Source organism: Tachyglossus aculeatus, chromosome 19 (assembly GCF_015852505.1).
Source record: "Tachyglossus aculeatus isolate mTacAcu1 chromosome 19, mTacAcu1.pri, whole genome shotgun sequence".
Taxonomy (NCBI): Eukaryota; Metazoa; Chordata; class Mammalia; order Monotremata; family Tachyglossidae; genus Tachyglossus; species Tachyglossus aculeatus.
In genome coordinates, this window is record NC_052084.1 from 7,541,151 (window position 1) to 7,567,258 (window position 26,108).

The 26,108-nt window shown below is 45.4% G+C and overlaps 1 protein-coding gene across 2 annotated transcripts; it reads left to right on the forward strand.

Annotated features, from left to right (window-relative positions):
* Window positions 1-24,881, forward strand: LOC119940721 (toll-like receptor 5). 2 transcript variants are annotated; one of them, XM_038760994.1, is made up of 3 exons: window positions 1-63; window positions 12,711-15,328; window positions 24,831-24,881. In XM_038760994.1, the coding sequence occupies exon 2, from the start codon at window positions 12,718-12,720 to the stop codon at window positions 15,292-15,294; it is 2,577 nt and encodes an 858-aa protein (XP_038616922.1). In that variant the 5' UTR covers window positions 1-63; window positions 12,711-12,717; the 3' UTR covers window positions 15,295-15,328; window positions 24,831-24,881. The 2 variants fall into 2 exon arrangements, with proteins under 2 accessions (XP_038616922.1, XP_038616921.1); XM_038760993.1 differs by lacking the exon at window positions 24,831-24,881 and having other exon boundaries at window positions 12,711-15,497.
* Window positions 24,882-26,108: the final 1,227 nt, after the last annotated feature.

Genomic DNA, 26,108 nt, shown 5'->3' on the forward strand with positions numbered 1-26,108 from the left:
GAGGAGGAGGAGAAAGAGGAGGAAGCCCGGGGCCGAAGGAGCCCCCCAACCTGCCCTGGCCAGGTGGGTAGGGCCCCCGGGCCCAACGCGGGGCGGGGGGCGGGGGGACGGGACAGAGGGCACCTTTCTGGGCACAAGAGGGAGGGCACAAGTGAGTGGCCTTGGCCCAGGCGGTGGGAGGGCGGAGTAAGGGAGGGCACTGGTTCCTGGGCACCCGGAGGGGGGCAGCCGCCAAGGGGGACCCCCTGAATAGGCGAGGAAGGGGTCCCCCAAACCCGCTCGCCCGTTTGCAGGAATGCCCGCTTTCAGATTCCCCCCCCCCCCCGGAAAACCACAGTGCTTTACCACGGCAGGGCCCCCTGCGAAAATCACGCCGATCTGATGAAAACTCACCTCCTCCAGGAGGCCTTCCCAGATTTTAGACTGCGAGCCCACTGTTGGGTAGGGACTGTCCCTATGTGTTGCCAACTTGGACTTTCCAAGAGCTTAGTACAGTGCTCTGCACACAGTAAGCGCTCAATAAATACGATTGATTGATTAATCCCCATTTTACAGATGAGGGAACTGAGGCCCAGACAAGTGAAGTGACTTGCCCAAAGTCACTCAGCTGTCAAGCGGGGGTGCCGGGATTAGAACCCCTGACCTCTGACTCCAAAGCCCGGGCTCTTTCCACTGAGCCTCGTTCTCGCCTGTCCCCCCAGCCCACGTCCTCCCCCGGGCCTGGAATGCCCTGCTCCCCCTGCCCATCCGCCAAGCTCGCTCTCTTCCTCCCTTCAAGGCCCTGCTTAGAGCTCACCTCCTCCAGGAGGCCTTCCCAGACTGAGCCCCTTCCTTCCTCTCCCCCTCGCCCCCCCCTCCATCCCCCCAAATCTTACCTCCTTCCCTTCCCCACAGCACCTGTGTATATGTATATAATAATGGCATTTGTTAAGCGCTTACTATGTGCAGAGCACTGTTCTAAGCGCTGGGGGGGTTACAAGGTGATCAAGTTGTCCCACGTGGGACTCACAGTCTTAACCCCCATTTCACAGATGAGGTAACTGAGGCTCAGAGAAGTTAAGTCACTTGCCCAGTCATACAGCAGACTTGTGGCAGAGTCGGGATTCGAACCTACGACCTCTGACTCTAAAGCCCGGGCTCTTTCCACTGAGCCACGCTGTATATATGTTTGTACATATTTATTACTCTATTTTACTTGTACATATCTATTCTATTTATTTTATTTTGTTGGTATGTTTGGTTTTGTTCTCTGTCTCCCCCTTTTAGACTGTGAGCGCACTGTTGGGTAGGGACTGTCTCTATATGTTGCCAACTTGTACTTCCCAAGTGCTTAGTACAGTGCTCTGCACACAGTAAGTGCTCAATAAGTACAATTGATTGATTGATTGATTGATTGATACAGTTCCGCAGCCCTTCGAGTTTGGGAGAACGACGCGGACATCATTATAAATACAGTAAAAGAAGATATCCGCGGAGGGCAAAGGAAGCTCCAGACAGTCTGCCGGGAAACTCTGACAATAATAATAATAATAACGTTGGTATTTGTTAAGCGCTTACTATGTGCCGAGCACTGCCCTAAGCGCTGGGGATAGATACAGGGTAATCAGGTTGTTCCACATGGGGCTCACAGTCTTCATCCCCATTTTATAGATGAGGAAACTGAGGCACTGAGAATAATAATAATAATAATAATAATAATGATGGCATTTATTAAGCGCTTACTATGTGCAAAGCACTGTTCTAAGCGCTGGTGAGGTTACAAGGTGATCAGGTTGTCCCCCGTGGGGCTCACAGTCAATCCCCATTTTACAGATGAGGGAACTGAGGCCCAGAGAAGTTAAGTGACTTGCCCAAGGTCACACAGCTGACAATTAGAACTGAAGTGACTCGCCCAAAGTCACACAGCTGAGAAGTGGCGGAGGCGGGATTAGAATCCACGCCCTCTGACTCCTGAACCCATGCTCTTTCCACTGAGCCACACTGCTTCTCCTATGTACTGCGGTTTGCTCTCCCAAGTGCTTCGTCCAGTGCTCTGCACATAGCGCTCAATACATACCATCATCAATCGTATTTATTGAGCGCTTACTATGTGCAGAGCACTGTACTAAGCGCTTACCATCGATCAACTGATTATTGCGGTGTCCGTTAAGCGTTTACTATCTGTTCGGGGCTGTGCTAAGGGCTGGGGTGGATCCGACGGGGAGAACCTTTGCTCACCCGAGTTTGGGTTAGCACGCTTGAGTTTCAAGGATCTATTTCATGGATCTGTGCTAATGCAGACCCCAAATTACTGGTCCTCGAAATCTAGGAAAGGGCCAGACTGTGCTATTCAGCCCTGACACAGCATCCCTTAAAAGTAGAACTTCATGGCTAGAGTTTAATCCATGACAGCCACTTCTGTATGTGCCTGCCATACACAAACACACAACCATCTAATACGTGAATGCGAGTTAATTTGCATCCTTGAGGAGAAATGGAAAGAGCATAGGCTTGGGAGTCCGAGGTCGTGGGTTCTAATCCCAGCTCCGCCACTTGTCAGCTGTGTGACTTCGGGCAAGTCACATCGTCTCTGTGCCTCAGTTACAACATCTGTAAAATGGGGATTAAGACTGAGCCCTACATGGGACAACCTGAGCCCGCACCCTTCGCTCCTCCGCCGCTAATCTCCTCACCGTACCTCGTTCTCGCCTGTCCCGCCATCGACCCCCGGCCCACGTCATCCCCCGGGCCTGGAATGCCCTGCTCCCTCTGCCCATCCGCCAAGCTAGCTCTCTTCCTCCCTTCAAGGCCCTGCTGAGAGCTCACCTCCTCCAGGAGGCCTTCCCAGACTGAGCCCCTTCCTTCCTCTCCCCCTCGTCCCCCTCTCCATCCCCCCCATTTTACCTCCTTCCCTTCCCCACAGCACCTGTATATATGTATATATGTTTGTACATATTTATTACTCTATTTTACTTGTACATAGCTATTCCATTTATTTTATTTTGTTAGTATGTTTGGTTTTGTTCTCTGTCTCCCCCTTTTAGACTGTGAGCCCACTGTTGGGTAGGGACTGTCTCTATATGTTGCCAATTTGTACTTCCCAAGCGCTTAGTACAGTGCTCTGCACATAGTAAGCGCTCAATAAATACTATTGATGATGATGACGCCCCAGCGCTTAGAACAGTGCTTGGCACCTAGTAAGCATGTAACAAATATTATTATTATTATCCTTAAAAATCTCTTCTTTTACTGTTCCTGAACTCCAGCTTAAAGAGTACTCAAACAAAGCCAGCTGGAGCTGCGGCTGGGTCAGGGTGGCCTCCCACCTACTCTGGGGTGGGATGAGGCTGGCTTCCAACTCTGTATCCCTGTCCATTGGGACCATCCCACCAGGGTTCGGGATGCTCCAGTCTGGAGAGGGTGGACAGCTGGAGAGGAAACCCCGTCCGCATCTCCGGGCAGAGCAGAGCCTCCCCAGTCCCAGGGACCTCATGGTTCCCCTGCAGGAACTTTAGCCTCAGGACTATTCTGGGACTAAAGCCACAGGGCTGCCTCCCAAGCAGTTCACTCGAGCCTGGGCCAAGGTCCTTGACAGAGGTAGTAATAACTGTGTCGGTTAAATGCTTACAATGTGCTGAACACTGTGCCAAAGTCCTGAGTTAGATGCAAGATAATCAGATCCAGGCCCTGTCCTGCATCTCACTTCTGGAATCCGAGGCAATCTCCTACTTCTGCCCCCTGCCTCTACCACCCTAGGGCAGCTCTGCGCCCCCCACCCCCCCGGCCCCCAAAACCCCAATCAATCAATCGTATTTATTGAGCGCTTACTGTGTGCAGAGCACTGTACTAAGCGCTTGGGAAGTACAAGTTGGCAACATATAGAGACAGTCCCGCCCCAACAGTGGGCTCACGGTCTAAAAAAATCAAAGCTAATGCAGCCGCAGAATGGTTGGAGGAGGGTTGGACCACTGTAACTTCCTCTGCCAGCTTGGGGCCCCCAGGGGGTTAAGAGCCATAGCCCTGCCTCTCCTCCTGGCTCTCCCTCTGCCCTGCCCTGAAGCTTCTGTTGTACTTTTACAATCATCTTGAACACTGTCCCCACTAGTACTGTAGCTGGTTGTGCTGTGTGCTGCCATTTTAATCAATTGTTGCCAATCTGTACTTCCCAGTGCTGTGCACACAGTAAGTGTTCAAGAAATCCGATTGAATGAATGAATGAATTAATCTATGGTATTAAAAGCTAACTGCTGAGCACTGAACTAAGAGTTTGGAGGAGTCCAGTTCAACAGAGTTGGCAGGCACGATCCCTTCCCTCAGGAAGTCTAGAGGCGGAGAGAAATGCTGAAATAAATTACAGAGAGAGGAAATGGTAGATCATAAAGCTATATAAATAAGTGCAGTGATGGGGAAGTGAATGTCAAATGTTTATGGGGTACAGATTTGAGTGCATAGGCAATCCAGTGGGGTGCGTAGGGAAGGGAAGTGAGGGCTCAGCCAGTGAAGACCTTTTAGAGATGTGACTGTAGGAAGGCTTTGAAAGTGGGGAGAACGGCGAAATTTTGGATTTGAAGGGAGAGGGAGATCCAGGCCAGAGGGAAGACATGAGCAAGGGGTCAGCAGCAGGAGAGACGAGAATGAGGAAGAATGAGTATGTTGGGAATGAGTATGTTGGTGCTAGAGGGGTGAAGTGTGCGGGTTGGGTTGTAATCAATCTGCAAAGTAAGGTAGGAGGGGAAGAGCTGATTGAGTGTATTGTACTATTTTGCTGCATTGTACTTTCCAAATGCTTAGTACAGTGCTCTGTACACAGTAAGCGCTCTATAAATACAATTGATTGAATGAATGAGTGCCTTAAAGGTGATGGTAAGCAGTTGATGTTTGATGAAGAGGTGGATGGGCAACCATTGGAGGTTCTTGAGGAGTAGGGAGATATGGACTAAACATTTTTTAGAAAAATGATCTGGGCAGCCTAGAGATGTACAAATGGGGGAGACTGGAGGCAGGGAGATCGGCGAAGAGGGTGATGCAGCGGTGGGATATAAGTGCTTGGATCAGCATGGTAGCAGTTGGATGGAGAGGAAGGGATGGATGCTAGAGACGCTGTGAGGGTAGAACCAACACAATTTGGTGACGTTGAATATGTAGGTTGAATGAAAGGTGAGTTGAGGATAATGCCAAAGTTATGGGCTTGTGAGGCAAAAGAGGATGGTAATGTCTAAAAGGGATAAGAAAATCAAGGGGAGGACAGGGTTTAGGTGGGAAGGTGAAGGGTTCTGTTTCGGACATGTTAAGTTGGAGGTGTCGGCAGGATGAAGAGATGTTCTGAAGGCAGGAAGAAATACGAGACCACAGAGGAGGAGAGGGGTCAGGGGTGGAGAGGTAGATTTTTACCTAGGATAATTTTCTTAAAAACTTTCCAGACAACATGGAAAGAAGCAAATGTTCTCTTTAGCAAAAATAATCTTTCAGTTCTGTTGTTTTTTTTTCCCCTCTAACCTCACAGTGCTTTAAGTAGAAGCTATCTTTCTAATGGCCCACATAAACAAGCACAACATATACATGTAGATGTAAACTTCAGTTTTCCAATCTGCCAAACTTGTGAAGAATGGCCACAGACCATCAAAAAGAAATGTGTATATGTGTTTGCATACACATGCACATAACTATATGCACATATGTCCATGACATACACGCACAAACAATCTGTGTGTGCAAGGTTGACCTAAACGTCCAATTCATGCCCAGCAATTTTGTTTTCCAGCAATCAGGATTGGTCCATCTGCCCACATTGTTGCTGTCGCTGATCAAAAATTTCACTGCTCTATTGTACTGACTTGGTCTAATACTGTATTACCACAAACAGATGGGTAAAAGTATCCCACCGTAAGTCACCATGGTACAGTTTTACTACCCTGTCTTCATTAGAGCCATAGGCAATCATTACTTTTCTTCATATGTACACTTTAAATTTATCAAATATTTTTACAGTGCCTGGAACTCTGGGTAAAATTCTCTACTGCTGCCTATTAATGAACTCAATTTTCATCACAGCGAGCAGGGCTATAGGGCCAAGGGAACACAGACTCATCTTCCATTCAGCTACAAAGCCTACGGGTTGTCAGCAAGAGCAGAGCTCAGGATCTCCAGGCACTGCCAAAAAGCCTATTATTGTTATTATATTTGTTGAAGGCCAAACATTAAATCAACATAATACAAGCCTTTGCCTAAGTGATTCTCTATCCAATTATGATGCACAGAGTGCAAGGCTCATGCTGAAGCAGCAAAGCTTTGTATATTTACTGGGAAGACATTTAGCTCAGAGCTTTAGGCCTGACCAGTTAGCGAAACAAGCAAACCTTCTGGCCAAGTAACATACTGGCCAAGAATTTCAGCTAAAGGAATCTCAACCCAAACAGAAGAGACTATGACCCCATTCCCACTAGTCTCATTAACCTAACAGTAATTGGCAGAATTATTGAGGTTTGCACTGACTGTGCTTTTCCTGTTTTGTCTTTTGGATCCAATGCCTATGAAACAAAGGAACTCAACCTTGCAAATAATTACAAAATAATTCAATAGCCCAAATATTCTTCTTGTCCCACACTCCCCTCAAGTGTTCAGCAGGTAACAAAAAAATATCACCATTTTTCTACTACACTGACAAATTATTTCTCTGTGTGCCTGGCTGTGTGCAAGGCTGTAAGTAATTAAGTTTTCAGTTACCTTTAATTGGGAATGAGGAGTCCAACTTGCAAGGTGGCCCAGTTCAACTGAAGTCTTTCAAGGTGTCCTCTGGAATAATTATTTCATAACTTCCCACTCTTCCACACCTCTGCGTGGGTACCCCTGGAACACACATAATAATCCCGTAAATGCCCTCGTGGGAAATGGCAAATATTCAACTCTGCATGGGAATCACATGCCACATATCGCAGGGGTGTGTACGTATGAAGTAATTGGATGGAAAATTAAATAACCTACATACCAAAGTGATCAGGAAGGGCACACAAGTACTGGAGATCGCTAGTCAGTTTGCATGACTTGAAGTTCTGGGAAGTAAGTTCTGTCATTTGTGAAACAGCACCAGCAAGTGTCCTTAATTCTCCAAAGAGCTCCCTTGCAAGCTCTACATCCTCACCGTACAAATTCCATAGTTTAGCCTATGACCTTTCTGGGACCTTGGGCTTCAGAGTCATCTTCTCCTTCCACCTTCCTCCCCTCCCACTCCTCCTTATCTCTGCAACTACCTGGTGCCTGCTTTTCCACTCCAGCCAAGCAATTTTAATGGCCCACCTCAGGGTTACTCTCACTCATACTGCTCCCCATTCCTGGAAGCGTCCCTCACCCCTTTTCACCAAGCTATGTCCCTCCTCTCTTTCTAAACCCCACTCCACATTCTCATCCTTCTTTGTAACCTAATCTAGCTCCAGCCTCATCCATTGCTCCAGCAACCTTCACGTCACTTGTCCTTCCTACCTCCCCATTTAATTAATATTTCATTAGCTAGCTCTTCGTTGGAGAAGCAGCGTGTCTCAGTGGAAAGAGCCAGGGCTTGGGGGTCAGAGGTCATGGGTTCAAATCCCGACACTGCCAATTGTCAGCTGTGTGACTTTGGACAAGTCGCTTCACTTCTCTGGGCCTCAGTTACCTCATCTGTAAAATGGGGGTGAAGACTGTGAGCCCTCCGTGGGACAACCTGATCATCTTGTAACCTCCCCAGCACTTAGTGCTTTGCACATAGTAAGGGCTTAATAAATGCCATTATTATTATTATTAGCAGCTATAGTTGGTCCAATGTAGGGTTTATCTGGATTTACTTGTATGTTGGTCCTATCTGGATTTACTTGTATGTTGGTCCTGTATCGTTCACTGGATTGAAACACCAGAAAGTCAGGGGTTGAATTCTGGATGCAATGAGGGCTCAATAGATAATGTTGATGAATTGGCTGAATGAGGGTTTGGCTAACTGGTTCTCTAGTCCCTTGTGGCTCCTGAAGAACCAGAATGCAGCTTTCGGAGGACATTTTGTGGCTCTTCACCCATCAGTTGTAAGGTCCTGGGCTGGAATTCCCCTCCTCCTTCCTCATCAAGTCTATTCCTGACCTCCACCACCTACAACCACAACTTCAAGTTTTTTTGTCCTCCCCAGGCTGTAAAGAGAACATTACAGAATTTTCAGAATTATTTGCTTTAAAATCCGGTCACCAGTTTGGCATCTCAACCTGATGAATGGTGCTCTCTTCTGTATTCAGTGCTTCCCAGCAGGGGTTCAAAAGAGGAAATTGTAAGAAAGCCAGCTGAGGGAACAGAGTTGAAACGGCTTCCCGATTATGCTCCCTTAACAGCAAGTGTATCTGTTTATTTTTTAATTACAAGTTGGCAACATATAGAGACAGTCCCTACCCAACAGTGGGCTCACAGTCTACTAGTGCCAGTGTTGTGCTGTGGCCCCATAACAGTGCTGCAGTCACTTTGCCCAGATGTGAAGCAGCATAGTCTAGTAGAAAGAGCAGTGGCCTGGGAGTCCAAAGACCTGGGTTCTAATCTTGGCTCGCCACTTGTCCGCTGTGTGACGCTGGACAAGTTGCTTCACTTCTCTGTGCCTCAGTTACCTCATTTGTAAAATGGGGATTAAGACTATGAACCCTATGTGGGATAGGGACTGTGTCCAACCTGATTTTCTATTTACCCCCAGGCCTCGTACAGTGTCTGGCACATAGTAAGCACTTAAGAAATACGCCAAATGGATTTTGTTTGTAAGATTCTTACATAATAATAATTACGGTATTTGTTAAGCACTTACTATGTGCCAAGCACTGTTCTAAGCACTGGGATAGATACAAGGTAATCAGGTTGTCCCATGTAGGGCTCACAATCTTCATCTACATTTTACAGATGAGGTAACAGGCACAGAGAAGTTAAGTGGGTTGCCCAGGGTCACACAGCAGGCTTCTCTATGTGCTGCACCCCTGCCCTACTCACTTATTGCACCCCATGACCCAGCAGGAACATGAGTGACGGGCCCTTTGTATAGGCCCTCGGGTCTCAAAGCTTCATACCTTGACTAAGGCTCATCCATCATTTAAGACAGGAGATTCCAGTATCACCATCACTTGCATATTTGGCAATTTGTCTCCTCTTTTCTCCTCTCTCCCGAATAGAATGTGAGACTTATGTGGGACAGAGGCGGTGTCTGATTTGATTGTATTTTCTCTAACCCAGTGCTTAGGACAGGGCTGGGCACACAGAAGTGCTTAATGAATAACACAATTATTTATATTATTATAAGTTAGCTGGGGGCAGGGACTAAATATCTTAAACATCTGTATTTCCCCAAGCATGTAGGACAGTGCTGTGTACACAATGTGCATGTAATAAATGCTGTTGACAATAATGCCACATGCTGAGCTCTCTGCAGTCACAAATCAAAGATTTTTAATTGCATTCAAGAACAATGAGTCACTATTAGTTGCCTCATCTTAAATGGGAAAGACAACTATCTGGTCAGAAAACATTGCAGCTTAAATTATCTAATCAAGTTCTGGTGCTCTATTTGCCCTTAACCTTGTTAGAATTCTCTGTCTGAATGGTGAAAATGAGAAGCCAGATAAGGGATCATTGCAGCTGATAGAGTAATAATTGTCAGTAATGTGGTTGTCACATCAACTGTCTTTGCCTATAGACACATATACTTTTCATTCCTACCCTGGATTCAGCCTCAGCTAGTTTTAGAACATTTGATATTCCCTAGAACCCCAGACCCAAAACTTAGAATCTTATGGCTGTAAAGAAGCTTGAGAGGCCATTTAGTCCATTCCCCTGCCCTTAGGTAAAGCCACAATTAGTCTTCCTTGTGGCTCCCTTTCTGAGTTGAAGAGCCCAGGTCTTGCTAGAGTTTCCTAGTATGAGGAAGAATCTGACATACTGAGTAGAACTTCATGATTCTTAGCCTCTGTATTCCTTGGGATGGTATGTGTGCTTGTGCTTAGGCTTTTAAAACAACGTGATGTGGTTAATCTGTGTCGTGATCCCTAGGTGGTTCTCTGTTATACTCTCCCCAGGTGCTTACTACAGTGCTCTCTGCACACTGTAAGTGCTCAATAAATACAACTGACTGATTGTAAATTATGTTTTCCTCCCCTGGTTTCCCTGCATTTGATCATCGGCCATGCCTTCCAATTCTCCTGCACGCTCCCAAGGGCCCTGAACAGTGTTCTGCACACAGTAGGTGTTCAAGAAATGTTCTTGATTGATTCTTCTGTTTACCCATATCACTTGAGTTTTACATAACAGAGGCAGAGCATGATATTAAACATTGAGGGCATAGTGTCTCCACCATAGGAGGTTACTAATCTGAGTTGGAGAAGACACAAACATAGGAAAATGATCGAACTCCTCAGAGAGGCTTGGAAATGCTGCAAGACTACGGAAACAAGAACGGGCAAAGAAGCATCGATGAGGAGTAAGAATCCGGTAGGGTTACAGAGGGAAGGGTGCAAGTGCTCATGCCCCCCCCACCCCCCTTGATTGATCGATAGCCCAGCTAATCACCTCCTGGGAGTCATCTATAAGCCAAACTAAGGGCCCTAAATCAGTGATAGTGATATACTGAGGTATCCCCTTACCTTCTGCTACTTGTCAGGCTTCTCTCCATAGGGCATTGTCAGGATCACATAACACTCCCCTTCCTGCTGAACCAGTGAAGCCCTTAGGGAAGAGAAGGATGCTTATTGTGGTCAGGGAACTCCTCTGCCAACTCTACTGTATTGTTCTTTTTCTAGTGCTTAGTACAGTGCTGTGCACATAGTAAGTGTTCAATAAATACCACTGAAGATAATGTTAAGATTCACTTACAATAGTGGAAACAAATTCAATAAGCACATCTGATTATTGCAATGTAATTTAATTGCTTAAACTGAAATGCCAGAAAGGAAATAAGTTGGGTAAGTACTGAAAATAAGTTTTCTTTGAAAAACTCAAGTCATCATGGCAGTATCATCACAGGGGAAGGAAATGCATTATTACGTTGACAGTCTTCCTGTTTAAAGCCAAAGTAGTGGGCCAACTGGGATTTAGAAAGAATTAGCAAGCAAATAAATGAGGATCTCTTTTTCCTCAGACCATCCAAGCTTTTATGGTTTTTTCCGTTGTTTACAGCAACACTGAATTAATCTTGCTGATATTTTCTTTTCATTAGGAAATGGAGAGTTCAGTTAAAGTTGACTGACAGGACAAGATTCTTCTTAGTGTAACAAAACATGCTTGCCAGAGGTCTCTGCTCTAGTCTTTCACTGCCTCAAAAGTCTATTAAAAACAACAGCACAAATCACTTGCTCTCTAAAAGACACATCTTCAGTTGTATTGTTTTGTCCTCAGGGCAGAAACTTGAACTCTTAAGAACTGCTGTGATTCTTCTGGGTAATCTGTTTTGCTAGTGAAACAGTCAATCAATAATGGAAATTAATGAGATTAGCCTTCTTGTAAATTAACGACTCACTTCTTACTGCATGACCCTTATTCTATGAATTGTTTAGGCTTTTCCAGCCAGCTGGGGGCCTGCAGTGCTTTGGTTAATCAGTTTGTTATACTGTTTATACTGAGCCTATGATATTAGGCTGCACGGAATATCAACAAAGGGAATATTTCCTCACAGGCAGAAGTGACAGGAGAACCAAGACAGTGAAATATGATTTGTGATGCTCATATGATGCTTTCTGTTGCTGCAAAGTGGTTTTAATTAATCAATCAGTCAATCAATGGTATTTATTATCTTTTGTGTGCAAAGAACTGTACTATGCATTTGGGAGAGGCCAATAGAAAAATTTCCCTACTCTCAAGGAGCTCGCAAGCTAGCTGGGGAGATAGGCAACAAAAGAAACTTCAACTAGGAAGAGGAAGGAAAGGGGGGATATTTACATGAGTAAATGCTCAAGTAGTAGTACATAAGTGCTACGGGTAGTTGTGAGAACCACAGACGTAGCATATGAATGTTGAAGTGGCAGCTGTGGGAATATAACCTGGGGAAGATGAGAGATTAATCAATCAATAAATGGTATTTATTGAGCAGTTACTGTGTGCAGAACACTGAACTAAGTGCTTGGGAGAGTACAGTTAATCAGTGAAGATTCCTTGGAGGAGATGTAGCTGTAAAATGAAAAAGACCACTTCCCTCCCAACCTGAGTATTGTTCTCAACAGCTGATGAGGGGAACAAGCCGGTGTCTGCCGCTGATGAGGTTTCAATGACAAAGTGTTGGCAGTGAAGTGACAAAGAGCGAGGCACCTCACAGGACAATTCTCTTCTGAAACTTTCCTCTCCTCTTCCAGGCTGACCCTCCCCGGCTGGCCCTTCCACTGCCCCCTCTGCTTATCTTTACATTAATCTATCTTAGCCTATCTTTACATTTTAAAGCCATCAATTTGGAAATGTTCTATTCGTCCAACACCTGGGATTTATAAAATACTAAAGAAAATGATGTTTCGGGAAGGCAGAAAACCCACTTTGAGCGTTTTTCTGAAAGGCTGGAAGTCAAGCCGGAGGGTCCATCTTCAAAGCACCAGAAAAATAAGGGGGAAAGAAGTCCTGGCCATAGTAAAGCCAGTCAGCATCACAGTAAAACTGAAATGAAGATGCCTAATTTCAACTCAAGTCTCTAGACATCTGAACGTACTGATGGGCTTTCGCTCCAGTATAAAGCCTAACTGTTTTTTCCTCCTGCTCCTTCCTTGTAGAGTCATCATGTGGCTCCCTCTGATGGTATTCTCGGGAATGTTGTTGGGAGCCAGCCCTGCACGAGGAGTTCTGCCCCACTCCACGTCGGGACCTATCGCCGTGTATCATTTCTGGAACCTCACCCAGGTGCCCCTGGTCGCTAACACCACAGTGAAGCTCCTGTTGGCTTTCAACCGTATCAGGACAGTGAACGCCACCTCCTTCCCACTGCTGGAGGAGTTGGAACTGCTGGAGCTTGGGAACCAAGCCACTGCCCTGACCATCCACAGAGACGCTTTCAGGAACCTGCCCAATCTTAAAGTCTTGGACTTGGGATACAATCCGGCGCTCTCCTTGGATCCCGACGCTTTCCGAGGACTGTACAATCTGCTTGAGCTCCGACTCTTCTACTGCGGCCTCTCGGAATCCGTGCTCAGGGACGGCCACTTGCGGGATTTACATTCCTTGATCCGCTTGGATCTGTCCGCAAACAACATCCAAAGTCTTCCCCTTCATACCTCGTTTCGGAAGCTGAGATCTCTGAAGATCCTGGACCTGTCCAAAAACCAGATCTCCTCTGTGTGTGAAAGGGATCTCCAGAGCATCCAGGGAAAATACTTCTCCCTGTTTATCCTTGCCGACAACCAGCTGTTCAGCCGCAGGCCGGTCGACTGGGGAGCATGTGGGAACCCGTTCAGGAACATCCTCCTCAACACCCTGGACGTTTCAGGGAACGGCTGGTCCGCCGACATCACACGAGACTTCTGTGCCGCCATCAACAGGACACAGGTTTCTTCGCTGGTGCTCCGCCACCACGTCATGGGCTCGGGATTTGGGTTTGAGAACCTCAAGGACCCCAACAGTGACACCTTCTCAGGGCTCGAGAGAAGTTCGGTCGTTCAACTGGACCTCTCACATGGCTTTATCTTCTCTATCAGGCCCTGGCTCTTTTGGGCCCTCAAATGGCTGAAAGTCCTAAGTCTCACCCACAACAAGATAAACAGGTTTGAAAAGGGGGCGTTTTATGGCCTCGACACTCTCCAAATTCTCAACTTGTCATACAACCTGCTAGGTGAACTTTACAACTCCAATTTTGATGGCCTCCCTAACATAAAGTATATTGATCTAAAACAAAATCACATTGGGGCAATTCAGGACCAAACCTTCACCCACCTGAAAGAATTAAGAACCTTAGATCTCCGTGACAACGCTATTAAAGAAATCAATTTTCTCCCAAGTATTGACAGTGCCTTTCTGTCTGGTAACAAACTGGTACATCTGAAAGGAAGTATCATCTCGGCAGAATTTCTACACCTGGGAGGAAACAGACTGGAAAATTTGGACGATCTGTACCTCCTCCTCCAAATTCCATGTCTCAAGTTTCTCATTTTAAATCAAAATCGTTTCTCCTATTGTTATGCAAGTCACCGTTTCACAGAGAACTTCAACTTGACAGAGCTTTATCTTTCTGAAAATATGTTGCAACTTGTCTGGGAAACAGGGTTGTGTTGGGATGTTTTTAAGGGGCTTTCTCACCTCAGACATCTCTATCTGAATAACAACTACCTCAGTTTCCTTCCACCGGGTGTTTTCAGTAACTTGATATCACTTCAGATCCTTAGCCTGAACGGCAATCGATTAATTTCCCTCTCCCATGGTGATTTGCCTGACACTTTAGTCTTCTTGGATATATCCAGAAACCAGTTGTTTTCTCCTGATCCTAACCTCTTCATGTCCCTGAAAGTTCTAGATATAACCCATAACAGGTACATCTGTGAGTGTGAACTCAGAGAATTTCTAGGCTGGCTAAACCAGTCAAATGTCACTTTTATAGGGTCAGCCAACGACATGTACTGTGTGTATCCAGAATCCCTCTCTGGGGTCTCACTCTATTCCGTTTCCTTGGAGGACTGTGATGAAGAAGAAGTCCTAAGGCCGCTCAAGTTTTCACTTTTCCTTTTCTTTACTGTGAGCTTGCTCCTGATCATAATTAGTGTCATTGTTTACACACAGTTTCGGGGATTTTGTTTCACTGGGTTCAAAACCGTCACAAGATTGGTGTTAGGAGATCATCCAAAAAGGACAGGATCAAATGCATATAAGTATGACGCTTATCTGTGCTTCAGTAGCAAGGACTTTGAGTGGGTCCAGCGAGCTTTTCTCATGCACTTGGATTCCCAGTACAATGACGACAACAGATTTAACTTGTGCTTTGAAGCAAGAGACTTCCTTCCAGGAGAAGAACATATTAGCAACATCCGAGATGCCATCTGGAACAGCAGAAAGACAATCTGCGTGGTCACGAGGCAGTTCCTCAAAGACGGCTGGTGTATTGAAGCCTTCAATTTTGCCCAGAGCAGATATTTCTCTGACCTTAAGGAGGGACTAATCATGGTTGTGGCAGGATCACTCTCTCAGTACCAGCTGATGAAGTACCAACCCATTAGGGTCTTTATCCAGAGGCAACACTACTTCAAGTGGCCTGAGAATCATCAGGACGTTGGGTGGTTTCTAGATAAACTCTCCCAATCCGTGTTAAAAGAAAAGGAGGTGAAAAAGAAAGCCAACCAGATAGAATTGCAAACCATTAGAGTGATATCTTAGCCACGACAGAGAGGAGGAAGCTGCATGAGATCAGGTAATGGCTAGACTCGCCATGCCATTTTTCGCTTGTAGCTGGATCTAATCCTAAGCCTGCAAGATTTGCTGGCTGAAGTGGGAAACCTCAGGAGAAAATGAGTTTTATCATTTTGTATGGTATTTTTTAAGTGCTTACTTGTGCCAGGCACTGTACTGAGTGCTGGGGTAGATACAAGATAACCGTGCTGGACACACCCTGTCCCACATAGAGCTCCCAGTCTTAATCCCCATTTTACAGATGAGGTACCTGAGATACAGAGAAGTGAAGTGACTTGCCCAGAGTCATTCAGCAGATAAGTAAGTGGTGGAGCAGCTGGCTCCCAACCTGGGCAGAAGGTTTGGGGAGAAGAGTTCAGAAATACCAGGGAATGCAGCTAAGATGACAACTTGGTGTTTTCTGACATTTCCAACAAAGAGGGGATGAGGAAAGACTAAGGAAGACCTCTCTCCTCCAGCCAAGCACACACAAAGCATGTCCCATTCACAGTGTTTGAGACATAGCAAGTGCTTAACAAATTTTTTTCTTTAAATTCCCCATGGCTGGAAGGCTTTCTGTGCACCCTTTTGTTGAACCATGCCACGTCCTGCTTCAAAAACTAAGCCATCCTCTTCAAGTAAGTATTCCCAGACAAACTCTATTTACCTTAAATGACATCAATCCCTCCAGGACTCACCGTGCCTCATTTTCTTCTCTCCCATTGCTCACCTCTTGCTCCCGCCCCCCTCCCCAAACCCTCCTTACTCGGAATACCTTCTCCCTTCACAATGAACAGATCTCTTCTCCCTCCATCTTCAAAGCTCTTCTGAAATCACATCTCTTCCAGAAGGCCATCTCTGATGAATTACTCATTTCCCCATTCTACATCCTCAGCAACTGCCACTTTAGTACTTTAATAATAATAATAATAGCAATAACAGCAACAATAATAACAATTGTGGTATTTGTTAAGCACTTATTCTATACCAAACACTGTATTAAGTGCGGTGGTAGAGACGAGATCATCAGGTCACACTATCTAAGCACTTGGGTACCTAACCCTACCCCTTGTATCACATAAGCCTGGTCTAGTGGAAATAGCATGAGACTGGGAGTCAGAGAGCCTGGGTTCGAATCCCAGCTTCACTATCTACCTGCTGTGTGACACTGGGCATGTCCCTAGCTTCTTGTGCTTCAGCTTCCTCATCTGCAAAATGGGGATTCAACCCTGTTCTCCCTTCTACTTTGATTATTTTGTATCTACCCCAGCACATAGTACAGTGTCGGGTGCATGGTAAGCATGCAGCAAAACCCATAATTATTATTATTATAATCAGCATTTAATACTACTGCTTGATAGTAACCTCTCTAAGCACATATGGGTATCTCTGTTCAAGATATGTTCATATGCCCCTTTCAGTTGTTTGCTCATTATATTTTGTAGACTCCCTGTTTTAAGTTCATTATGATGATGAACAATTGTGTGGTCTTGTCTCTCACTGGATTGAAAAATCAAGATCAGGAACTGTTTTTTTGTTCCTCTGAACATGGCGGGGGACAGTATGGCGAAGTGGAAGAGCTGCAACCCTGGAAGTTGGAAGTCCCGGGTTCCACCACCTGTATACCGGGTAGTCTTGGGCAAGTCACTTAGCCTCCTCATGCCTCAGTTTCCCCATCTGTAAAGTGAGGATGATAATACTGAGCCTTACCTTGCAGGGATTTTGTGAGGGGTAAATTAAAACAACTAATATAAGGTACTTTGGTAATAGAAGCACTAAATAGAATCCCTCTAGATTGTAATCTCATTGTGGGCAGGGAACCCGTCTACCAATTCTGTTGTACTGTACTCTCCCAAGTGCTCTGCACACAGTAAGCATTCACTAAATGCCATAGAGGATGGAATGCCAGTAAGCACCGGCTTGGTGCTCTGCATAAAATGAGCCTTGGTTGTTGCACCTCTCCTTCCAGGATTGTGAGGTCAGTGGCAGAAGGTGCCCAGGGGGCCAAACCCACCCATTTTTGTTTGCGAATATGCCTGTGTGCATATGTAGTGGAATCCATATATGTAAAATGGGGATTAAAATTGTGAGCCCCATGAGGGGCAGGGCCTGGGTCCAACCTGATTATCTTCTACCTTCCCTAGTGCTTAGAACAATGCCTGGCACATAGTAAGCGTTTAACAAATACCATAATTATTATTATTATTATATGTCCAACTGATCATGTGTGCATCTGTGTAAGGGTGTATTGCTGAGTGTATATGGGTGTGTCACTGAGTACGTGAGGTTGACTGCATCTTTGTACTTGAGGGTGTATGCTGCTAAGTGTGTGAGGCTGAATCTGTTTATAGCAACATTTGTGGTATTTGTTTAAGTATTTATTATGTGCCAAGCACTGTACTAAGTGCTGCGGTAGTAAGCACAGATTGGACCCAGACCCTGGCTATGTGGGGCTCACATTCCAAGTAGGCTGGGAACAGGAACTCCCATTTCACAAATGAGGAAACTGAGGCCCAGAGAAGTTAAGTAATTGTTCGAGGCCACACATTAGGCAAAGCCAGGAGTAGGAGCCAGGTCCTCTGATTCCCAGTCCCATGCTGTTTCCACTAGGTCGTGCTGCTTCCCTGTATGTGTGGTTAAGTGACTGAGGTGGGAGCAAAGGGCTTTCTTTTGCTTTCTCAGTCTCCCTAACCCTACGCTACCAAAGGCCATGCTCCTAGTTAGAATTTTTTAAAAAAACAACCAAAAAACCTCTGTGGCTTGAAAGAGTTAATGCTCCTCTCCAAGTGCTGACTTGTCACCCAGGTAGCATTCCCCAGTTAGATAAGACAGCTGACTTTTTTCTAGTATCTTAAATCACTTATTTGGTGCTGATTTTAAATAAGCTTATTTTTGCACCAAGGAGACTTCAAGTTCCTGTGACCTTGTACTATTTTTGCTTCTTAAAGGACTTTACTCTTTTTTAAATCACTGACCCCCCGCGACAAAGTTGCCTTTCTATGAAACACCCTTAGATCTCTTAAATCTTTAATTATAAGTACCCAGATCCAGTAGAGAGGTCAAAGGTGAACATTAGATTTATCTGCCTAATCACGTATTTGTTGTGTGGTGGATTTTAAAGTCATGCAATAAGAACAGGGTTACCTGAGTCAGGTACCATTATTGTTATTATTATGGTACTTTAAGTGCTTACTATGTGCCAAGCACTGAACTAAGCACTGGGGCAGATACAACTTAATTAGGTTGGACATGGTTCCTGTCTCACATGGGGCTCATAGTCTTGGTAGGAAGGAATGGGAGGGAGTAGGATTTACTTTCCAATTTACAGATGAGGTTACAGAGGCACGGAGAAGTTAAGGAACTTGCCCAAGGTCACACAGCAGACTTATGGCAGAGCTGGGATTAGAGTCTAGATCCTCTGTCTCCCAGGCCTGTGCTCTTTCCTTTAGGCCACACTGCTCTTTCAGTTTACAGCCAGGGTTTCGGGGCTTCCCTGAATCACCCATCAGCATAAGATACCAGCGCTTAGAACAGTGCTTTGCACATAGTAAGAGCTTAATAAATGCTATTATTATTATTATTATTATTATATACCAGTAGCAACAGCTTCAAATCAGTCCATGATGTTGATGGATTGGCGATGGCTGCTGCTGACCTAGTGATCTTTCCGTTGGTCCCCACCCGCTTCATGCAACCCCTTTCCCTACCAGTTCCAAAGCAGCCACGGGCTGCAGGAGGCCAGACTCCCTTTCCCACTGACCTCTATCCCCTGCTCTGTGACTGCCCCATCTACACAATATCTGCACAGACATTACGCTGTTTTAATCCAGCCTGTCTAGAGCTGTATTTCTAAGTCTTCGCCGTCCTGCAAGAAAACAAGGCGAGAATAGGAGGAGTGTCGGAAGGTGTGCGAAAAATCCCACAGCACAGTGTGAAATCAGATGGCACGGTCGTGCTGCCTCGACTCAGAGAAAGTGAGCACTGTGAGGCCACATTGTAATAAAATAGGAGTCTCAGTGATTTATATTTGACCAGTCTTGACACATAGTAAGCACTTAAATACCATAAAAAAAATCCCCCAACCAGACTCAGCTAGCCTTCTCTTCCTGGCCTCTGTGGGGGTTCCCATTTGGCCTTATGACTAGTCACCACATGTAAATAGTCGTCTGGGTCCCTTGGTAGGAGGCAGGGACTATGCTTTTACTTTTATGGTGCTATCCCAGGTGCCCAGCATACTATCCTGGCCCATTAAACATTACTGAATGAATTTTTCCCCTTTCTGCTTTGCCTTTCCTGACTACCCAGCTGAGCTCTGGGGAAGAGGGTTCATTCAGGGGGTCCTGCCTGGACCACCTTGTCCAAAGGGCATCAAAGAGTCCGCTTTGGTTCTGGCCTTCGGGGGCCGGGGGGAGACGAACATGGGCTTGGGATTGCTCCAAGGCGGGTCCAGCAGGCCCCCTTCGGCCCAACCAAAAGCATATTTGACATCTCAGATGTGGCACTCCAAAACTGCCCTGATGGCTCAGGGGTGATCTTAGGGAACCCCTCTCTGACCCTCCACATCCTGCGTCCAAATCCCTAGAGCTTGGTGAGAACTGGGGACTGGTCTCAAGGAGGAAGGTGTCATAATCCACCCCGGCAAAATATAAGCAAGTTTCCATTACAATTCTTACTTATGGGGAAATTTCAGGTATGTAAAAGTGAAGTTTGTCAGAGTCGCACAAGGGTGAATAAGTGAACATGTGTGCATTTTTAAATAACATAGAATACATAGAATACATATTAAACCCTAACCACATTTAAGGCAAGAGGTGTCTGACCCAGGTGGCATTATTCTCATTGGATGACTTCAAAATCCACCACACACAAAGTATATAAGTAGGCAATTTAATCTAACGTTCAGCTCTGACCTCTACTGTAAAGCACTCTCATGATGCCTAATTGGGTACTCACTCTACTGAGAGTCCTGGTAAATGCTAGTGAAAAGCATACACACAAGCAAACACAGAGGCACAAAATCAAATGATCTTTGGCTACCATCTATTCATGATTATAGAACTCCAAACATTAAGTGCAATTACCTTAAAAATTATTCCTGTTCATATAATTACAAAATCACTAAACTGCAAGCTCCTTGAGACAGGGATCATGTCTACACACTCTTTATACTCTCCCAAGTATTTAATATAGTGTTCTCAATAAGTGCTCAATAAATGCTATTGATTTGCTATACCCATGCATAGAGTCATGTTGACAAGTATGCAAACACAATTCCCACAACTGAACCCTTAAGAAAGACGCAGATGGTTCTAAATGAAGGTCCTGCATTTGGAGTTTCCTTCCCCAATTCAGCAACGCACAAACCTGTTCACCTTCAGGGGATAAAATCATCTGCTTTCCCTCAATCAGTACAGTCACTCAGAGCTGTGCAACTGCTGCTGGATTTGTTTGCTTCTAAATAACTTTAATTATTTGTATTTTTTGTAATCACAAATCTTACCTTGAAGAGAAAGCAATTAAAAGAAACTGTACATTCAAAACAGAGAGAACTCTTCAACTTTAGTTGTCCTTAGGAGAGACTGAGTAATGCATCTATTTCTTGACCTTCTCAAGTATATTTGACAGATGAATAGTACAGTGAAAACAGTGAAGAACTCGTTCCCCATTTTTAATTGCTCTAATTTTCCTGGAAAAAATGTTATTTGCATTGACGTGTTCTGAGGCAAGCCTAAAGTGAATCTTTGGGGAAATAGTGAGCAAAAATAATTTCAACTGTTTTTGAGTGATGGGATGTTGGAACACATAGACATTTTCTGGCATCATTAAAAAGTGGAAAGGAAAAAAAAAACCCACCACAACCTGATTTTACACTCATGAAACTCACTAACCGGAGAGTCATAAATTTCAAACTTGGCAAGAGGCAGGCTGACATCTTGGGAAAAAGAAAAACAGCCAGTAGTGAAAGTTGTAGTCTTAAAAGTCCAAAATGGAATACACTGTAGAAACCTTCCACCTAACATTTCGGGCAAACTTGAATACTGCAGACAAAATGCAAACTGGTGCTTCTCTTGAGGAGCAGCATGGCCTAGTGGATAGAGCCCAGGCCTGGGAATCAGAAAGTCATGAGTTCTAATCCCAGCTCTGCCACTTGTCTGCTGTGTGACATTGGACAAGTCACTTTACTTCTCTGTGCCTCAGTGCCCTCATCTGTAAAATGGGGATTAAGACTGTGACCTCTATGTGGGACAAGGACCGGGTCCAACCCGATTAGCTTGGATCTACCCCAGTGCTTAGAACAGTGCCTGGCATATAGTAAGCACAACAAAATCTCAAAGCAACTAAGCAAAATCATATTTGTGTCCCAGGATGGCAGAAAACTGACACATTCGGAAACCTGGGACTTGAACGTTGAGGTTCCTGTGGTATATTAACCAGCCCCTGAATGATAAGACCAGAATTTTCTGGTCATCATCATCATCATCATCATCATCAATCGTATTTATTGAGCGCTTACTATGTGCAGAGCACTGTACTAAGTGCTTGGGAAGTACAAATTGGCAACATATAGAGACAGCCCCTACCCAACAGTGGGCTCACAGTCTAAAAGGGGGAGACAGAGAACAAAACCAAACATACTAACAAAATAAAATAAATAGGATAGATATGTACAAGTAAAATAAATAAATAAATAAATGGTCCTTAGGAGAGCTTTCAAAGAATAAATTTGAAAGCCCAGATAATAAAATCCGAAGTCTCTGTTTGCTTGAATATATTTGGAAAATGTGAAGGAAAAAGTTGGTGTGGCTAAAATGAACTTCTCCTTGGCAGTCCCCACCTTCAGTGTGTTTCACAGTTCAACTTCCTATGATATTTTGGCTCCTGCTAAACAGGTCATCTGTTTGAGGGTAGAACATCAATGCATGAGTGAGTTTGAATGTGTGAGGGATGGGCCTCTCAGGCTGTAATCTAGAATAAGAACAGTGACTGAATTGCCTAGTGAATCCAACTGGAACTCACCATTCCAACTTTAATTTAGAGCTGCACCAGAATAGATTTCTGCCAGCATTTAAAGCTGCCATAACTCCCCTCATCAGGCTCTTCTAATCTGTTTTTCTGCCTGGCCTTTTCTTGCTGCTTGAGTGGTTGAGAGTCTCAAGGTTTATCTCAGGACTTCCAGCTTGAAGCTTAAATGGTGCCAACGATGCTTTCTTAGCTGGCTCAGTAGTTCTCAGGTCAACTCCCCAAACCATCTCTGCCAAACAGGACAGCCAAGGTAGCTTCCTGCTTGTTTCTTTTCTCCCCGAAACCCATCACCACTGCCTTCTGCTCAATCCTTCACCACTTCCTAGGCCCCCAAATTCACTCCCACCCTCGGCATAACGTGAACAGAGGTATTGTGTTAGATGGGACGGCAACAGAATTTAATCCCTCATCCTAAAAATCAGTTGGCAAGACCACTGGAAAGATAGGGCTTCTGGTGGCAGCAGCAGGGACTTACTTCAGTGGCAGGGAGCTCAGCAGAGAGTAGTAGCCGCCACCACAGATAATAAACAGGAAGTAACAGCTGATACAGTATGGCTTTCTGCACTCCACCAAGCCTGTGCTCATGAGTTCCACTACTGCTGCATCCATTGCTTCCCACACAACTTCATTCATTCGTTCAATCAATCGTGTTTCTTGAGTGCTCACTGTGTGCAGTTGTACTAAGTGCTTGGGAGAGTATGATACAACAATAAACAGACACAGTCCCTGGGGTTTCCAGAGGTTCCCAATTCCTCTTCTGCTGCACCCTAGGCAAGAATCAACAGTAGATGAGACAGGTTTTCCATCACCTCTCTAATAATAATGATGGTGGCATTTATTAAGTGCTTGCTATGTGTCAAGCACTCTTCTAAGCTCTGGGGTAGGTAAAAGTGAGTCAGCTGGACACAGTCCCTGCCCCACATGGGGCTCAAGAAGGAGAACAGCGATTTAATATCCATTTTACAGTTGAGGGAACTGAGGCACAGTTCCATGACTTGCCCCAGTTAACACAGCAAGCAATTGGCAAAGCTGGGATTAGAACCCAGGTCCTCTGAATTCCAGGCCTGTGGTCCTTCCACTAAGCCACATTGCTTCTCTCCTTTCTGAAGACTGTAATCTATTTGTGGGCAGGGATGGCATCTATCAACTCTATTGTATTATACTCTCCCAAGTGCTCAGTTCAGTGCTCTGCACACAGTAAGCACTCAGTAAATACCACTGATTGATTACCTATCTCTTCACTTACTGTTCCCTTACTCATGCTCTTCACTTCTCCCAGCTATTCCTTGTTCTGCACTCTTCAATCAATCAATGGTATTTATTGAGCAATTATGATGTGCAGAGCACTAAACTAAGCATTCTCCCCCTTCACGCATGCCCTGTCCCCTTACATGGAACTCCCTTCCCGTTCAAATCCACCAGAACACAGGTGTCATCATTTTTAAAGCCTCCTGAGAGCCAACCTCCTCCAGGAAGCCCACTACCTGCTCCCTTCTAACTTCCAGAGCTTAGTACTGTGGTCTGCACTCACTAAGCATTTAATAAATACTATTGCTATTACTTCAAGTTTTTCTACCTGCTCCAAGAGTTGTCCTTCCACTCAGTGGCTACTTGCCATCCTGAGTTCTGAGAAAACAAAAGGTCAATGAGTGCTTGCAGAGGTGAATGACCACAAATAGATAAACTACAAATGAACAAACAGCTAGTAAGTGCAGAGCAAATGAGAGCAGATAAGAGGACCACAGGGATTTGCAAGCAGGAACCATCCCTGAGGACAGTTTCACGGGCCAAGAAAGCTGGATTTTAGAATTTCAAATGAATGTATTTCAGCAGGGTCCAGAACAAGACAACAAGAAAAACTGGTTGCAAAGTCCTTACTTTGATGACAAGGATGCTTCTTTGTACATGTGTTAATTTTCCCTATGCAGTTTTAGTCATCTCTTGCCTAGGTTAAGCACCATTCTCCTGCCTCCCACATTCCCCTTTCAGAGGTCATTAGATGGAAGGGAGGTTTTTTCATTCAGATTGCTATTTGAGGCCCTTTGAAATAGAACTTTTCAAATTTCTTTTTTTTTAAAGAGTTTTGAGATGCCCTTCAAACATAACGTCTCCATATATCGCTCTCCACCTCATAGATAGGTGAATCTCAAAGCTCAAGATGAATCCCCCTGTGTGAAAGCTTCCAAATTCACCAAAGAGTGGGTCCACCAGAAGCAGTGTCTGAAGACTGGGCTGTCTCCTCTAGAACACCTGTTTGGGGGACACCAAGCCCAGGGCCATGCTGCCCTACCTCCCTAAAAGGCCAAATGAGCATTCCCAGCCCATTTTCCCTCTTATAAAAGGAAATCATCCTAGGCAGAGAGGATCACTGAGCCCCTCAGTGCAGGCTCCAAAGGACAATTAGACATGAAAGTCTGCAAATTTGTCAGGGACTTATCATAGCTTTACACCAAGTTCCAAGATTCTAATGGCCATTCACATTTTTACCCTCTCTTCTTCAGCATACAGGTGTCGGGGCAGTATCTGAAGCAGGCAGCAAAGCTGACAACAGAAACTGTGAAGGATTCTGATCATGTTTTTCATTTTTTCTCAGAGTCTTATCTTCATCAAAGACCTGACCTTGTTTAAACCCTGATTTTGTCTCCCTGTGTTTGTATGTTGTGCTAGTTTGAATGACCAAGGCCCTGGGGCTCAAAGGTTATTTTAGATCAGGAGAGAGGAAAGCACAGAATTGAAGAGAAGGGAGTGTGGTTCCCTGTGCCTTAACTAATGGGCTGAAATCCCGATAATCTGCCCAGTGGTAGGTATAGAACCAGGGCAAGAAGACGGGCAGGGTATTTCCTAAAAGTCCTCACAGCAGATTTCATAAGCACTGCAAGGTCAGTGTACCACAGCATTAGATCTTCTCCTGAGGATGCCCCACTCTCACCTCTGCAGGTTTCACCTGGGGACAACTGGCTGAACAGCGTATCCTCAGGAGTGTCACAAGCCACTGCCTTCTCTCTGATCTCCCATCCTCGTGTCTCTCCCCACTTCAATCCATACTTCATGCTGCTGCCCGGATTGTCTTTGTCCAGAAACGCTCTGGGCATGCTACTCCCCTCCTCAAAAATCTCCAGTGGCTACCAATCAATCTGCGCATCAGGCAGAAACTCCTCACCCTCGGCTTCAAGGCTGTCCATCACCTCACCCCCTCCTACCTCACCTCCCTTCTCTCCTTCTCCAGCCCAGCCTGCACCCTCTGCTCCTCTGCTGCTGATCTCCTCACAGTGCCTCGTTCTCGCCTGTCCCGCCACCGACCCCCGGCCCACGTCAACCCCCGGGCCTGGAATGCCCTCCCTCTGCCCATCCGCCAAGCTGGCTCTCTTCCTCCCTTCAAGGCCCTACTGAGAGCTCACCTCCTCCAGGAGGCCTTCCCAGACTGAGCCCCTTCCTTCCTCCCCCCCTCGTCCCCCTCTCCATCCCCCCATCTTACCTCCTTCCCTTTCCCACAGCACCTGTATATATGTATATATGTTTGTACATATTTATTGCTCTATTTATTTATTTATCTTACTTGTACATATCTATTCTATTTATTTTATTTTGTTTGTTTGGTTTTGTTCTCTGACTCCCCCTTCTAGACTGTGAGGCCGCTGTTGGGTAGGGACTGTCTCTATGTGTTGCCGACTTGTACTTCCCAAGTGCTTAGTACAGTGCTCTGCACACAGTAAGCGCTCAATAAATACGATTGATTGATTGATTGATTGATTGATGGGGACGAAGCAGCAGCCAGGTGA

Coding starts and splice junctions, on each gene's coding strand:
- LOC119940721 (XM_038760994.1), top strand. CDS start 12,718: ATGTGGCTCCCTCTGATGGTATTCTCGGGAATGTTGTTGGGAGCCAGC.